At 47.6% G+C, this 14,784-nt stretch overlaps 1 protein-coding gene across 1 annotated transcript in view; it reads left to right on the plus strand.

Annotated features, from left to right (window-relative positions):
• Nucleotides 1–11,842: 11,842 nt before the first annotated feature.
• DPYSL5 (dihydropyrimidinase like 5) overlaps nt 11,843–14,784 on the plus strand; it is a gene marked incomplete at its 5' end in the record, with an annotated part of 37,286 nt that continues 34,344 nt past the window's right edge. Inside the window, one exon of the mRNA XM_084236066.1 lies at nt 11,843–12,103. Within this exon, the coding sequence (XP_084092192.1) occupies nt 11,843–12,103 (261 nt within the window). The remainder of the gene's footprint in view (nt 12,104–14,784) is intronic.

The following is a 14,784-nucleotide window of genomic DNA, read 5'->3' on the forward strand; positions in this document are numbered from 1 at the left end:
AGCAGACGAGGCTGAGGAATCTGCAGGGGTGAGGGGAGGAGGCAGTGATGGTGACTACCGGTCACAAAGCCTGGTGTTCCCTGGAGGAAGCCTCACTCAGGAGCCATCAGTGCGTGGCCCCCAACCCTGCCCCCTCCTCGGGCCCTGGTGGAGCTGGGCTCTCTTGGATTTGTCATACCTACTGGCATTTGCTGACCTCACTGAGTAAGGGAGCCTTTGTATGGAGCCAGGTTGCTGCCCAGACGCCCAAGACACTGTGCAGGTGTGGGCCAGTGTGCCCACCACACAGCCAGCCCGCCCTGCCCCACAGAGCGCACACACACACTGCAGCTTTGCCTCCTGACAACTGCCTGTTTCTCTCACAGCTAATCTTGTTGAACAAGTGGTCTGTGGTTTCTTGCACCCTCTTATTGCTAATCCTTTGGAATTCTGCTCTTGCCCTGGACATGCTAATGGTGCTTGCTCATTAGGTCCCACCCCGCTGGGCCAGGCCAGGTCAGATGAACCAGGGATTAAAACCTCTTACTTGATCTTAGCCTGGTAAGGTCTCACCCTGGGGAGCTATCTGCCCCTTCCCAGAAGCCAGGGACCCTGGTAGCAGCCCCTTTGTCCTCAGCTCACTTTTCTACCTTTCCCAGGATGTAGCCCTCGGTCACCATATTCACATATCAGATCAGCAGATTGGGGCTGCGTTTGCCTCCTTTTGCTCAAACTGTCCTGCAGAGACTGCCCTAGTGCTGGGCTGTCACCTTTCCAGCAGCAGAGGCGGTGGTGGTGTTCCTGATAGAGTTGCTTCACTGTCTTGCACAAACACCAGCCAGCCCTCACCCAAAATGACACCTGCTGTCGTAGATCGGACTGTGATCATCTAGCCTCTGGTTGATGGAAATGGCTTCTGGTGCAGAAATAGTTGATGGCTACTGGCCCAGGGGCCCAGTGTGTCTCAGTGTGCCCCCCATGTGCTCCTTCCTGTCCAGCTCCCTGGTCTCCAGGTCCCCACTAGTCCTTGGAGACGCCTGAGCCCCAGATAAGAGAGGGAAGGGCCACACTTTTACCTTCCCCAGTCCTTCCCCATGGCTGGCTTCTACGCCAGAACCCCTCACTACATTGGTATAAAACCCCCAGTGCCCCAAATCAGGCCCATCACTCTGGCCAGTCCTCCTGGACTCTGACCTTGGCCAGGGTTGGGGAGGAATCTAGGGAGAGTCCCAGGTTTCTGGGGGTGATTGGGGAGGGTGCCATTGGCTCGGAACAGAATGTGAAACAGCCCAGCAGAAAGGTCCAGTGGGTATTTGGATAATGTTAAATGCCCTCACTCCTTCCTTGTTAGCGGGGAATACGTTCATGCTCAGGTCCCTGTAACCTGGGAAAGCAGAGAGCTAGGTGTGCAGGACCCTGTCCTAGGGCAGGTACAGTATGGGGATGGGATGTGGGGAGAGGTGGTGATGGTGTGGGAACAGCCTTGTTCTGTTTTGCCTTTTTAACTTGTCCCCTCATTGTTAGTAGTCATTATGTAGCAGGGTGGTCCCCAGGAAAGGGGGAGGTTCCCTGCCCCACCCAAGGGAGGGTGGAGCTGAGCAGGAAGAGGAGAAGCTGAAGAAGAGACTGAGGAAGGAAGCAGGATGGAGCCAGGAGACCTGAAGGAGGCGCATGGAGCCTAGAGACACGTGAAGAAACTGCGCTTGTCTTTTGGTCGTGGACTGGGTGACACAGATGTGGGTGAGACCCGTGGGGAGGTGACCATGGCAACTTTTATCTTGATGTTGATTTTGCTCTTTTCCTTCTGGGCTTGTCTGGTTGTTTCTTTTCTGTGGGTCCCCACTGGAAGATGCTTTAGACTTGTGGCAGGCTTTGGGGCCTTGCACTGGGCCGATCCCATATGGATGGAGTTTTACCCACGAGGGGACGGGTAACTTTGGGTGCTTCATTTAGAAACTAGACTCTTTGCCTTACCTGTATTGTTTCCTAGTTTTATTAAAGTTCCTTCCCATTAAAGTCTCATATGTTTTGTGTTGATGCGGCGGATGGCAGAACCCATTTAGAATAGACAATAGGCAGGTTTGCGGGGTTTGGGCTGCCCCTCTCCCTGTCCTATAACAATTAGTGCATACAAATTGACCAGGGCGGTGGTTATGTCTGAGGAGGGGCTTGTGGTGGAAGGAATGAGGTGCAGGTACTTGGATCGTAATCACCATGGTGAGTCCCCAAGCTTGTGTCACAATTCTTCACACCTGACAGGTGATACATTCTGTGTGTGTATGTATTTGGTGTGTGCATACACATGCTTGTGTAATAGATAATGTGTGTGTTGTGTTATATGCATGTTATAGATATTTAAATCTACTCCAGTTGATCAACCCAATTAAGAATATAATGTTCGTTAAGAATTGTTTAGTGCTTTACTATTTAGAAAGCAAATTCCTTTTTTATTCATTACATTTATTAACTTAAGCCCTTAGCTCTTTCCTACTCACCTCTCATTCCCCCTTCTAGGCTTTTATGTTCTGTTGACACTTTAATTTGTTCTCACTTTTCAAGTCAAAGAGACTCCCTTTCTGGAATTCTCCCAGGACATAAAATGCAAGCCTCCCCGCCTCCGCCTCCTCCCTGCAGGGAGCAGGTCTTCCATTAAGAAGGCCGCTGAAAGCCGCCTTGCTGTTTCTCTTTCCTGTGTGGTGACCAAAAGAAAGAAAAAAAAAGCTGCATGATTTTGTTCCCAAACCACCGCCATAGTTGACTTTCGGTAAATGTTGCCTGCTTGGGGAAGGGGGAGGCTGTGCCATTCAGCGTGTCTGTCCCCAGACACCTGAGCTGCTAGCCTGGCCCTCGGTCACCGCAGGCTGCTGAGGGTGGCTTAACTCCGCAGTCCTTCCTGTGACCAGGCGGTTGTGCGGCCCTCATCTGGCATGTTGAGATCGCAGTGGCTGCTGTCTATAAAGTCATACATTTTCTGGAGATTCAACCAAAAGAGAGAACGTGTGTCTTAAATGGTGCCTGTTACAAAGGGCGTCCGTCCGTGTCTTGACCAATACCTGCCAAGGGAGGTTCAAGGCTCTACCCAGGAATGGTCCCTTTTGTGCCCTCCTAACCCCCATGTCTGTTTGGAGCCCCCAGAGTCCCCGGCTCCTCCAGCTGAGCTGCTGGCAGGGGCCAGCTGTGCAGGGCAGACTGCAGGCTCTGCTTGTCTGGCGCCTCCACACAGGCCCCTGGGAGCTGCCGAAGGTGATGACAGAGGCAGGTGATTCCAAAACACAGTATTGGAGTTGGCATTTCCTTGGCAGGACTAACACTGGGCACCTTCTAGGAGTGTGGGGTGTGTGTCTTTCATGAACAAGAAGTTGCAGCTGCCATAACCTTGACTGTCTACTCGGGGAGATGCGCCTTTGTGGTTCTGCACTGCAATTGCACCACATGGGGGTCAGGGATGCGAGAATGTTCTGTTACCCAGCACAACAGCTGTTGGGTAGCAGAGCACAATCACTGCTACTGTTTTAAACATGAGGGGGTCTTTTCATAAAGTCTGTACCCCAAGATAGCATTGCTTTCCTGGCCATCCACCCCAAAGTCCCTGTCCCCCTAGCTTGCTCATCAAGCTGAATTAGCATCTCACTGGTTGAAAAAATAAGGAATCCATGCCATAGGAAGTTGGGGATACAATCTGTGTACAGTTGGATAAATCTTGGCATATCAGAGACATCAACCATCTTGCTATGGAAGGTGTTGTTGCTTTCCTGAATAAATTTAAAATTATTAAGATCCCCACATTCGTGGTATAACAATACCTCATTAATCCTGGATTGGTTCCCTGTGATGGAAGGTTACTGTTAGTAAAGTCTAGGACTAGGGGGAAGGTCAGGGTAGACTTGATAAATCTACGCAATTCTAGCATTCCATACCTCTGACTTATTTGATTTTTTAAAAATATTTTATTTTATATAATTCTTACATCATTTTTCATTTTTGCACAATGTATGCATTTTCATTTTGGTTATATTCCCCATACAATTGCACCCCCCTTATTTTGACCCTAATCCTTCCTCTCCCCACCCCTACCCCTCCCCGTGTAGTGTGTCTCTGGTTTACAGTTGCTTGTTGATTTTGATTTTTACTTTGTATTAATTAGTCTTTTTCCTGGTCCCTTAATTAGGTTTTCTAAATTCCTGCTATGAGTGAGACCATCTGGTATTTTTCTTTTTCTTTCTGACTTATTTCACTGAACATGATCCCTTCTAGCTCCATCCATGGTGCTGCAAACTGCATGTGTTTATCTTTTTTGATTGCTGAGTGATATTCCATGGTGTATATATACCACATCTTCTTGATCCAGTCATCTATTTTTGGGCATTTGGGTTGTTTCCATAGCTTAGCTATTGTAAATTGTGCTGCTATAAACATAGGGATGCAGGTGCCCTTTGGAATTAATGTTTCTGTGCCTCTGACTTATTTTAACATTTAACTATCTGGCATTTTTCTCTTCCATTTCTGCCTGGAGGGACAGATACATGATTTGATATCTTTCATTTGCACAGACAAAGAAACTGGAGATTAAAATTTTTGGTTAAACAAGTGGGCAGGTGGGACATATCCAGAAGTCTTTAAAAGAGGTGACATTAATTTTAAGGTCTCCTTGCTAATGATGATTTGATTATATGGTTCATTTCTATCTGATGTGGTATCTTAGTCAACTTGGATATTGTTTTAAAAATTCCATAGACTGAGTCACTTTAACAATAGAAGCTCATTTCGTCGTGATTCTGAGCGCTGGGAGCCCAAGGTCAAAGGGCTTGAACCAGTTTGGTTCCTATGGGAGCTCTCTTCCTTGCCATCTTCTTTGTGCCCTGTGGCAGAAAGAAATTTTTATTACTACTTCTAAGGGCACTAATTCCATTTATGACTCAGGATCTATCAATCATTACCTCCCAAAGGCCCTATCTCCAGATACCATTACCTCAGGATTAGGGCTTTGAGGGACACACTCAGTCCATGGCATGTAGTAATAATCCAGGGAGGATGAGTGGATGACTTGAAGCTTCATAAAAATGCTTCAGCTAGTGACCTCTTTAGACCAGGGCTGCTGATAAGAATGTTCTCCAAATATGCTACCCCACCCAGAGCAGAGAGACATTCCTAGCCCGTGGCCTTTGAAAACCATGCATTTCATGCCCAAATCCTTGCCTTTGAAGGATCTCTCCTAAGAGGACCAAGGTTTCCTACCCACTCAGCCACTCTCCAAATTCCATTATGTTCACACACTGGTACACAGACAGCAGGCACGCAGTAAAAATAGATGTTAGTAACATCTTTCTTTTGTTTAGTTTAGCAAATACTACCAGGAAAGCTGTAGGAATAATGTGCTAATGAGGTGACTGGGAGGTGAGAAGCATAATGAATGTCAACCGTCAACAGCAAAGGGCCCAGGAGGGACTGACTAGGCCTCTTGGCAATGCAGACAACTTAGAGATGTAGATGCATGGAAGGGGTGTTGGGTTAACAAGATGGGGACCCACCATCATCAAGCTGCTAGGCTCACCCACTCACAGCTCTGGTCTCTGGCACACGGTGACAGACACCCAGTTTAAACCAAGACCCATCCAGTTAGATGTAAGGTCTTTAGGCACAAAATGTCACTTTACATCTTAGTCACTTAGTGATGCAAATCTTGTGTCTTTCTTTCAATTCACGCACCTGTGTCTTCTTCAGAATTGTCTCCAGTGCCAACACTTGATAGGAGTGGAGTTACAGACTATCTCAAGGCCACAATCATTCAAAAGATATTCTCTAGAAGTACCATGAGCAGGGAGGTTGTTAAACAATCATGCTGCGATAGGCCCACTTCCGAGGTCTTGGTAACCCCAGAGGGCTGAAGACAGCGGCTGCCTGTCTGAATCTGGAAGGAGCCCTCACAGCCGGGACATTATTTACTCTGAAGTGGCTCCACCAAGCGGCTTAAGATCAGGGCTCCGTTACCCCTTCCTTTCTAGCTGGATGATCTTGGCCAAACATGTAGGCTCTTGTATGTGTGAACTTGGCTGTCCTAACAAACACCACAGGCAGAACTTTATTTTCTCACACTCTAGAGGCTGGAAGTCTGAGGTCAGGGAAGCAACATGGTCGGACTTCTGATAAGAGAGTCTCTTCACTGCCTCCTCATTGTCCTCTAATGGAGCTTTGAATATGTACATGGTTAATGAGGGGGAAGGAGGAAGAGGAAATGGGGGGGGGCAGGAAAGGGAGTAAGTGGGGGACAGGGCTCAAACCCTCCAGTGTCTTCCTGTCATTAAGGACACGGATCCTGTGAGACCCAGACTCCACCCTGTGACCTCTTTTACCCTTTAAATCTTCCTCCGAGGCTCCATCTCCTAATGCAGCCACTAGGGAGGTTAGGGCTTCAGCATGTGATCCTGGAAAGAACACAAATATTCATCCACAACAGCTCTAAAGACAACTGTCTGGCTTCCAGTCTACTCTGTCACCAACCCTCATGTGACCTTGAAGTTCCTTCAACTTTTCTGAGCCTCGGTTTCTATACAGTAAAATGGGGGCAGCAATGTCACCCCGACAGGACACTGTCAGGGTTGAATTAGGGAAAATACATGCTTGGCTCAGGGAAGGGCCTGGTCTGTGTTATGCGCTCACAATTGTCAGCGGCATGAGCGGGGGCCTTCCCCGAATTCCCTCTCAGGTGGTTCTAGCTGTGCCGTCTGGCCTGCATTTCCAAGACAAGCCCAGAGAGGTTCCAGGACTCCTGGTTTTGTATGGAGCACAGCCACTTCAGAGACAGGTCAACTTTCAGGGATTTCCAGCCAGGGAATAGAAAGAGACAGGTGGAGCCATGTTGGCCACCCCAGGTTCTAGAGAAGCAGGGGGTTCACTGGGCCAGCTGGGTCAAGCAGCTCTGTCTCCTCTGCCTGATTTCATCTCTTCCCAAAGAGATGGCAGAGAAGGAACTGAGCCCCTGGTGAATGAAGGGTTCTGCTGGATTCCTTCTGGCGTCTTAACAGCTTAAAAAAAAAAATTTCTTAACTTTTTTTTATTAAAAGATAATACAGGTTTATTGTATCAAATTTGAAAAATACAGAAAACCCTGAAGAACATAAAAATCACCTGTAACTTTTCTATCCAGGTTAACTTTGGCAGCTTTTCCGTTAAGTCCTACGGCCTGGTATGAAGCCCATCCTTCCCCCGGAGTTGGGAGACCTTAGTTCCATATCAGTTATTTTAAAAACCTGTTTCTGTAACAGGGTGGTCCCCAGGAAAGGGGGAGGTTCCCTGCCCCACCCAAGGGAGGGTGGAGCTGAGCAGGAAGAGGAGAAGCTGAAGAAGAGACTGAGGTAGGAAGCAGGATGGAGCCAGGAGACCTAAAGGAGGCGCATGGAGCCTAGAGACACGTGAAGAAACTGCGCTTGTCTTTTGGTTGTGGACTGGGTGACACAGATGTGGGTGAGACCCGTGGGGAGGTGACCATGGCAGCTTTTATCTTGATGTTGATTTTGCTCTTTTCCTTCAGGCTTGTCTGGTTGTTTCTGGCCCTTTTCTGTGGGTCCCCACTGGAAGATGCTGTAGACTTGTGGCAGGCTTTGGGGCCTTGCTCTGGGCCAATCCCATTTGGATGGACTTTTACCCACGAGGGGACGGGTAACTTTGGGTGCTTGATTTAAAAACTAGACTCTGCCTTACCTGTATTGTTTCCTAGTTTTATTAAAGTTCCTTCCCATTAAAGTCTCCTATGTTTTGTATTGATGCGGCAGATGGCAGAACCCATTTAGAATAGGCAGGTTTGCGGGGTTTGGGCTGCCCCTCTCCCTGTCCTATAACATTTCCTCCTCTCAAAATGGGGCTAATCCTTTGTATTTTGTTCCTACTTCTTGGGGCTGCCGTATGGGTTAAATGCACATAAAGGGCCAGGCGCTTTGCTAAGAGTATTGCCCTTATTTCCATGGAAGACACTTGACTTTTGATTCCAGCATCAAAGCCCAGACAAGAACCCCAGTAAGTGATCATCACAGCCCCTTCCAGATTCTCCACCTCCCAGGTGTGCTATGATACATGTTATAGGTTAAAAAGCAAGTCAACCTTCTCACTTACAGCACTAACATAATGAGTATGCAGCAATTCCCCAGCATAACTATTTCTATTTTCCCCCTTACAAGTGGCTTGTAAAGATGAGGTTCTATATCTGCAGAGGATGAGGTGTGTGTCTTCTCCAGCAACCCCTGCCACCACCACCAAGTCCCTCTTCTCAAGCCGGTCTCCTGTGTGTCCACACCTGCTCTTGGCCTTCTAGTAAGACAGAAAAAAATGCTTCTCTCAGTCCTTCCAGACTTCCTTGGCCAGAGTGACCATCTCCATCACATGAGAACCGTTCTCATTTCCTGATTATTGTATGTAAAACTCCATTTTTCCATTTTTAGGGCCAAGGTTCTCCTGATACATGTCTAGCTTTCATCTAGTTTCAGACCATGCGCGCGGCTGTGACTGTCCATCTTCCTGTCTGACTCCTCCCTACACCCCTCTGCCCAGTGCCTTCCAGTCTGGGAGGGACCCTTTCCCCAGAAGTTGGAATGGACCTGGCAGGGCACAGATGTTCATGGGGAACAACTGTTGCTGTGTAAGGGGATGGGGCTCACTCCAAGCCACCTGTCTGTTCCCTAGTAGCAGCCACCCCTACCCCTCAGGGGCCAGCCTTTCCTAACAGCAGGAAAACCCATTGTAGGGCACTACCTGGAATAGGCACCATGATCTTTCTTGGTGTTGAACTTGGTGGTAAACGTATACTCTAGCCTGATCAACTTGGCAAAAAACCCTGCTTGACCAGCTGTGTCCAGGAAAGTGAAGTGGTGTTTCTTCTGTAGATCCCCAGACCTTTCCATCGCCGGACACAGCCTTCCCACAAGTGCAGGTAAAATGCAATGATGAGGATGAGAGAAAGCGTCACTTGCTTTGCTCTGTTCGCAGTGATTTGCTATTATGAAAAAGACATAGACATTGTTACTCTGGACATAGCATTGCCAGGTAGCCTGATAACAAGCATGGGTTGACCCACTGTGCATTGCTTTAAGCCATTTTGATTAGGTTCATGTATTCACCAGTTTGTACTAGATGCTGGGGACAAGGAGGCAGAAAAGAAAACCACCCACTGGGTTTGCTTTGGAGGACTCAGTCCAGAGGTGGAAATTGATCCAGTGCCGAGAGTTCTGTGAAGCTGCAGAGAGCATCAGGGAAGGCTGCCCTGAAGAGGAAGGGAAAATTGAATTGGATCCTGAAGAATGAGATGTTTTCTGAGTATAAAGGCGGACTTTTTTTTGCTCTTGGGAACACTGTAATGGCTTGTCCCCCATTGTCTAAGTTTAAGTGAAAATGTATTTTATTCACATGCCTAAGGATCAAGAGAGTTGCGAGGGTGCTCCCTGGTTGGATTAATTTGTCATGACCTTGGTTGTCACCCCCATTCCTGTGTCACTCCTGTTTCAGTCTCAGATCCCCACAGTGGCTTCTGCCACACTCTGCTCATGTCCACTCACTCCTTGCTGCCCCCTGGAGCTCTCGGGAACAGAGCGGAGACTAACTCCCTGACACTCCCATCCCTTTGGTACACAAGCCTTTGACTTAACCTCTCTAGAGTTTGTTTCCTCTGAGTCTTCCACCTCTGTGAGATAGAGACAACAGTGCCTTCTTCTGAGAGGTTGTTGGCAGGATCAAATCAAATAAACCTTGTAAATTGACAAGTCAAAGACCACGCTCACCGAGCCACACCACACCCCATCAAGATCTTCCATTTCCAACAATCCTTTGATCTCTTCCAACTTTAATATCTCTTTCCTTTGACTTCATCCCCACTGCCTGAAAAATTTTAGGTCTCTCCTATCCAAAAATTGAGACCTTCCTTCTGCTCTTCCCTTCAGGATAGATCTTGGCTGTGTATGCAGTTCCCACAAACTTGCCTTCCACCACAGCTCATCAAAGACGCTCTTGTCTCCCTCCACTGCCCAGCCACATTTAATACTAAGGGAGGAAACTCTGAGAGGAAGGGTGTGGTCAGTAGTATCAGTGTCTGATCTATTTTGAATTAATCTTAGTGTATGTTCTAAGGTTTAAGATTTTTTTCATAAATGTCATCCATGCTCAGAGATCATGCCAATCCTTTCTATATTGTTTTATTTTTAAAAAGATTTATTTACTTATTTATTTATGCATACAAGAACTGGGGTACAACCCAGAGGTGCGGCGGGTGAGAGGATTCACCAGAGACAGAGTGAGGAACAGAACTGGCAGACACTGATATACACTGTTGAGGGGAGTAGCAGGTGAGACAGGAGAGGTCTGTTGGGCCATGTGGGATTCTCGCAGGACGACCAGGATTGAACCCATGCTGCAGAGGCTGCAGATAGCTTCACAGTGTGGGGCTCAACCACCTGCGCCACCAGGGAGGCCCTGTCCTAGGAGATTTTTTTGTGGGTTTTCTGTATAGACCATTATATGATCTGCAAAAGGAGACAGTTTTTCTTTCTTTTCAATCTAGATGCATTTTATTTCATTTTCTCCCCTTATATTACTGACTGGAACTCCCTTTGTTAGAATAACAGTGGTAGGAGCAGACATCCTTGCCTGTTCTCAATCTTGGCAGGAAAACATTCAATCTTTCACCATGAAGTCTGATGTTAACTGTTTGTTTGTTTGTGTGTTGATGCTCTTCATCAAGTTGAAGAAGTTAACTTCTATCCCTCCTTTCTGAGGGTCTTTATCATGAAGTAAGGGCACTGAATTTTGTCAAGTAGTTTTTCTGCATCAATAGATAGGATTGTGTCATTTTTTTCTCCTTTATCCTGTTAATATGGTGAATTACATTTATTGATTGTTGACTATTAAGCCAGCCTTGCATCCCTGCAATAAATCCCACTTGCATGGTATATCATTCTTTTTACAAATTGCCAAGTTCTGTTCACCAATGTTTTATATCTACATTCACAAGAAAACACTCTGTTTTCTTTTTTGTACTGTCTTTGTCTGGGTTTTGATCAGAGTAATACTGGCTTCATAAAATGAATTGGGAATGTTTCCTTCTCTTTGTTTTCTGGAAGAGAATGATGTTGATTCTTCCGTACATGTATGGTAGAATTCTCCAACTTTTAAAAAATACTGATTCTGGAAAATCAATCTGGAGCAAGTAAATCTGAATCCTGAGTGGGGCTTGAAAATAGGTCTTTTTCAAAATCCCCTCAGGTAAACTCATGAGAGTTTATCAGTGTGCAGCCAGCTATGGACATGGACTCCTTGAGGCAAACACAGGAGGGTGAACTGAAGCATAACCCACCTGAAGAAGACATGAATGAAACAGCTGTGGGGCTTGGAGAATGTTGCTCTCTGTGCCACACCCCATGAGCCTCTGCTAGCTTCAGGACCACATGGTGCAGTGAGGACATCAGTCATACAAGACTCGGCTACTTAGCAGCCATAAATTCCCTACTTAGCAATTTCAGCTTTCTCATTTGTAAAATACCATTCGATGGGTTGTTTCAGGAATAATACAAGACAGTAAATATAGGAACAAATCTTAGAACCTTCACGGCATTTCGGGAAAGTAAAACATCGGTGTTTCGGGGGGCTGCAGCTTTACCTATCACCGCCTCTGTGTCGCGATTCCCACTGCGAGGTCATGGGAGGCTTGGGGTCCCAGCTGGCTCGAGAACTGGTGTCCCCGGACTGCTGAGAAACTTCCTCCTCATTCCATTTCCCTTATTCTACCCAAGATGTTTGGGCTCTGATGGGGAGGGGTGGGACTTGGATGGCCTTGAAAAGCAACTTTGACCTTGAACATTGCCCCCCTTTCACCTTCCACAGGAACATGCTTGCCAATTCAGCCAGCGTGCGAATTCTCATCAAGGGAGGCAAGGTGGTGAATGATGACTGTACCCACGAGGCTGATGTCTACATTGAAAATGGCATCATCCAGCAGGTGGGCCGGGAGCTCATGATCCCAGGAGGGGCCAAGGTGATCGATGCCACCGGGAAGCTGGTGATCCCTGGAGGCATCGACACCAGCACCCACTTCCACCAGACCTTCATGAATGCCACGTGTGTGGACGACTTCTACCACGGGACCAAGGTAATACCATTGCCCAGGGTGCCTTCTCCCTCGCCTTCTGTTTCTGGGCCTTCACTAGACAGACTCTCATGAGCAGAGCGCCTCACTGAGTGGCTAAAAGGACAAGGGTGCTCTTGAGGGGATGCTGGCGGCTAAATAGGGAATTCCAGGCAGAACGTCATAGGTTTCCATGGTTGTGGAAAAGGAGGCATTTAGGCTCACTTTGCTGATCACATCACTTAACCACACACCCTGGTGGTAACTGGTGTTTTGTTTTTTTTCAAATATTTTTATGTCATGTAATACAGACCTATAGGAGAAAGAGAATTAACTGGTGGGGTTTGTGCACATACCGCCTCAGTGTGTATGTGTGTGTGTGTTGGGGTGGCGGAGGTTGGTCTGATGATGGAATGGACTCCTTTGTATAGGATAAACTAAATTAATTCCCCAAAGATGCTGAAAAATATATAAGCCTCTTTTTTTTTTTAAAGATTCTTCTTTTTTTTTTTTTTAAGATTTATTTATTTATACAAGCACTGGGTACAGCCAGAAGCGCGGGAGGGTGAGAGAATTCACCAGAGCCAGAGCGGGGAGCAGAACAGGCAGAAGGACCGAAGTACACTGCTGAGGGGAGCAGCGGGCGGCAGGAGAGGTCTGCGCACCATGTGGGACCCTCGCCCGGGGGCCGGGGAGCAGCCGGGGATCGAACCGGCACTGCAGAGGCTGAGGGCAGCTTCGCAACCCAGCGCTCAACCACTGCGCCACTGGGGAGGCCCTATATGCCTCTTTTAGATGATTTTAGTGGTAGAAATTATGAAACAGACATAGCTTGCTGTCTTCTTTTGTCTCTACTAGCCTGTTCATTTTTTTAAAAAAACAGCTTGAAAAATACCAGTGAAGGGTTCTCTCTGTAGACGATGTTATCATGGACAATACCTTGCAGTTACCAGGCCGGGCTGAGCTTTAGCTGTTGTACCTGACTGTGAAACAAATGAACTAGGAGGAAATTACATTTTGCAAGAGACACAACTGGGTGCTTTTACCTATCCTCTGTGTTCTAGAACTCTGCCATTGCTGTCATCCCTTGGCATTATAATTAACTGTCACTTGCCGGTCTCTCCCTGGACAACTGACCACGGTTCCTTAAGGGCTGGCATGCTCAAGGGCTCATCATATTCTGCTGCTTTCCCAGTGCCTGGCACTGACCTGAATCTAGAATAGGGTGTTGCATGAATGAGTGGATGGTGCTTTTCCATGTGCGTCTCCACCTAGCAGTGCATTAACTCACCTGGCAAGAATTTTTTGAATGCAAAATTGAATGATCTCAAGGTCCCCATATCCCTAACCTTGTCAGCACAGCACCCCATGTGCACTCTGACTTACAAAGGACTTGGCCTCTAATGCTCCTAGGGTGAAAGGGACCCACCAGCTCCTGACCCAGTGTCTCCACTACTGTGTCCTAATTTGATCCACAGTCTCAAATTCCCCAATGGCCCTGCACCCTAAAATCCCACCTCTGTTCTACCCAGGGCTCTCAGAAGCCTCTCGCATGTTCAGGGCTCTCCCCTAGCCCATCTTCCTGAGGAGTCAACTGTTCCCACTGTTAGGCAGTGACTGATGGGGTTCCTCAAACTCTCTTCTGAGATGCCTGGCCAGGGCAGCCTGGACCGGCAGAGGCCTTGGGGGTCACAGGTCTATGGGCAGGCCCACCTCAGACAGATGGTATTTTTTTTATAAAGATTTATTTATTCATGCACACAAGAACTGGGGTGTAGGCCAGAGGTGCAGGGGGGTGAGAGGATTCACCAGAGACAGAGTGGGGAACAGAACAGGAGGAATCACTGAAATACACTGCTGAAGGGAGCATCAGGTGAGATAGGAGAGGTCTGCTGCACCATGTGGGTAGCTCCCTGGCCGGGGACCAAACTCATGCAGCAGTGGCTGCGGATAGCTTCATAGGATGCATCTTAACCCCTTGCGCCACCAGGGAGGCCCCAGACAGATGGTCCTTATGGTCTCTTTGAGGACATCCCCCTCCCCAGTCCAGATGCCTGACAGGCCATGCTGTGAGGACTCATGGTTCTTGTGGCTCAGCATTCACTGATGTTTAGTCCTCTGGCATCTGGGGTTCCCCCTCCCTGCACTCTAGCAAAGAGAGGGCAGGTGGACCATCCCTACTCCCACCTCTGCGCATTCCTCCGGGCCCTGCAAGTGATGTTTCGCAGGTGCAAGAGGCTCAGGGCCTCTTGCAGGACCCGGTGGCAGCCAAGGCCTCTCCGGAGTGAGTGAACTTGTCCAGCTTGCCACACTAGCCCCAGAGCCAAGCAGGCCTGATTGGTTGTGGTTATTGTAATTGTTGTTTTTATTGAAGAGTGGCCTATTTACAGAGAAGTACACAAATTGTAAAATACACAATTGTCACAGCTGAACACCCCCTGGTAACAAGCCCCTCCCTGTGCCTCCTCACCAGGGATAACACTATGGATATTCTTTAACACTATGGATATTGTAACTATGGCTATTCTTTAAATAGTAGTTTAAATGGATATAATTTGCACATCATAAAAGTCACTTAAAGTGTGGAAGTCAACGGTATTTGTATATCCACCAGAGATTGGTTTTCACTGTTTAATAAATGAAATCAAGTATATTGGGCCCCCGGGGTGGTTTCTTTTGCTCAACATTATTGTGACATTTATCTA

The sequence above is a fragment of the Talpa europaea genome (assembly GCF_964194135.1).
Source record: "Talpa europaea genome assembly, chromosome: 6".
NCBI classification, from domain to species: domain Eukaryota; kingdom Metazoa; phylum Chordata; class Mammalia; order Eulipotyphla; family Talpidae; genus Talpa; species Talpa europaea.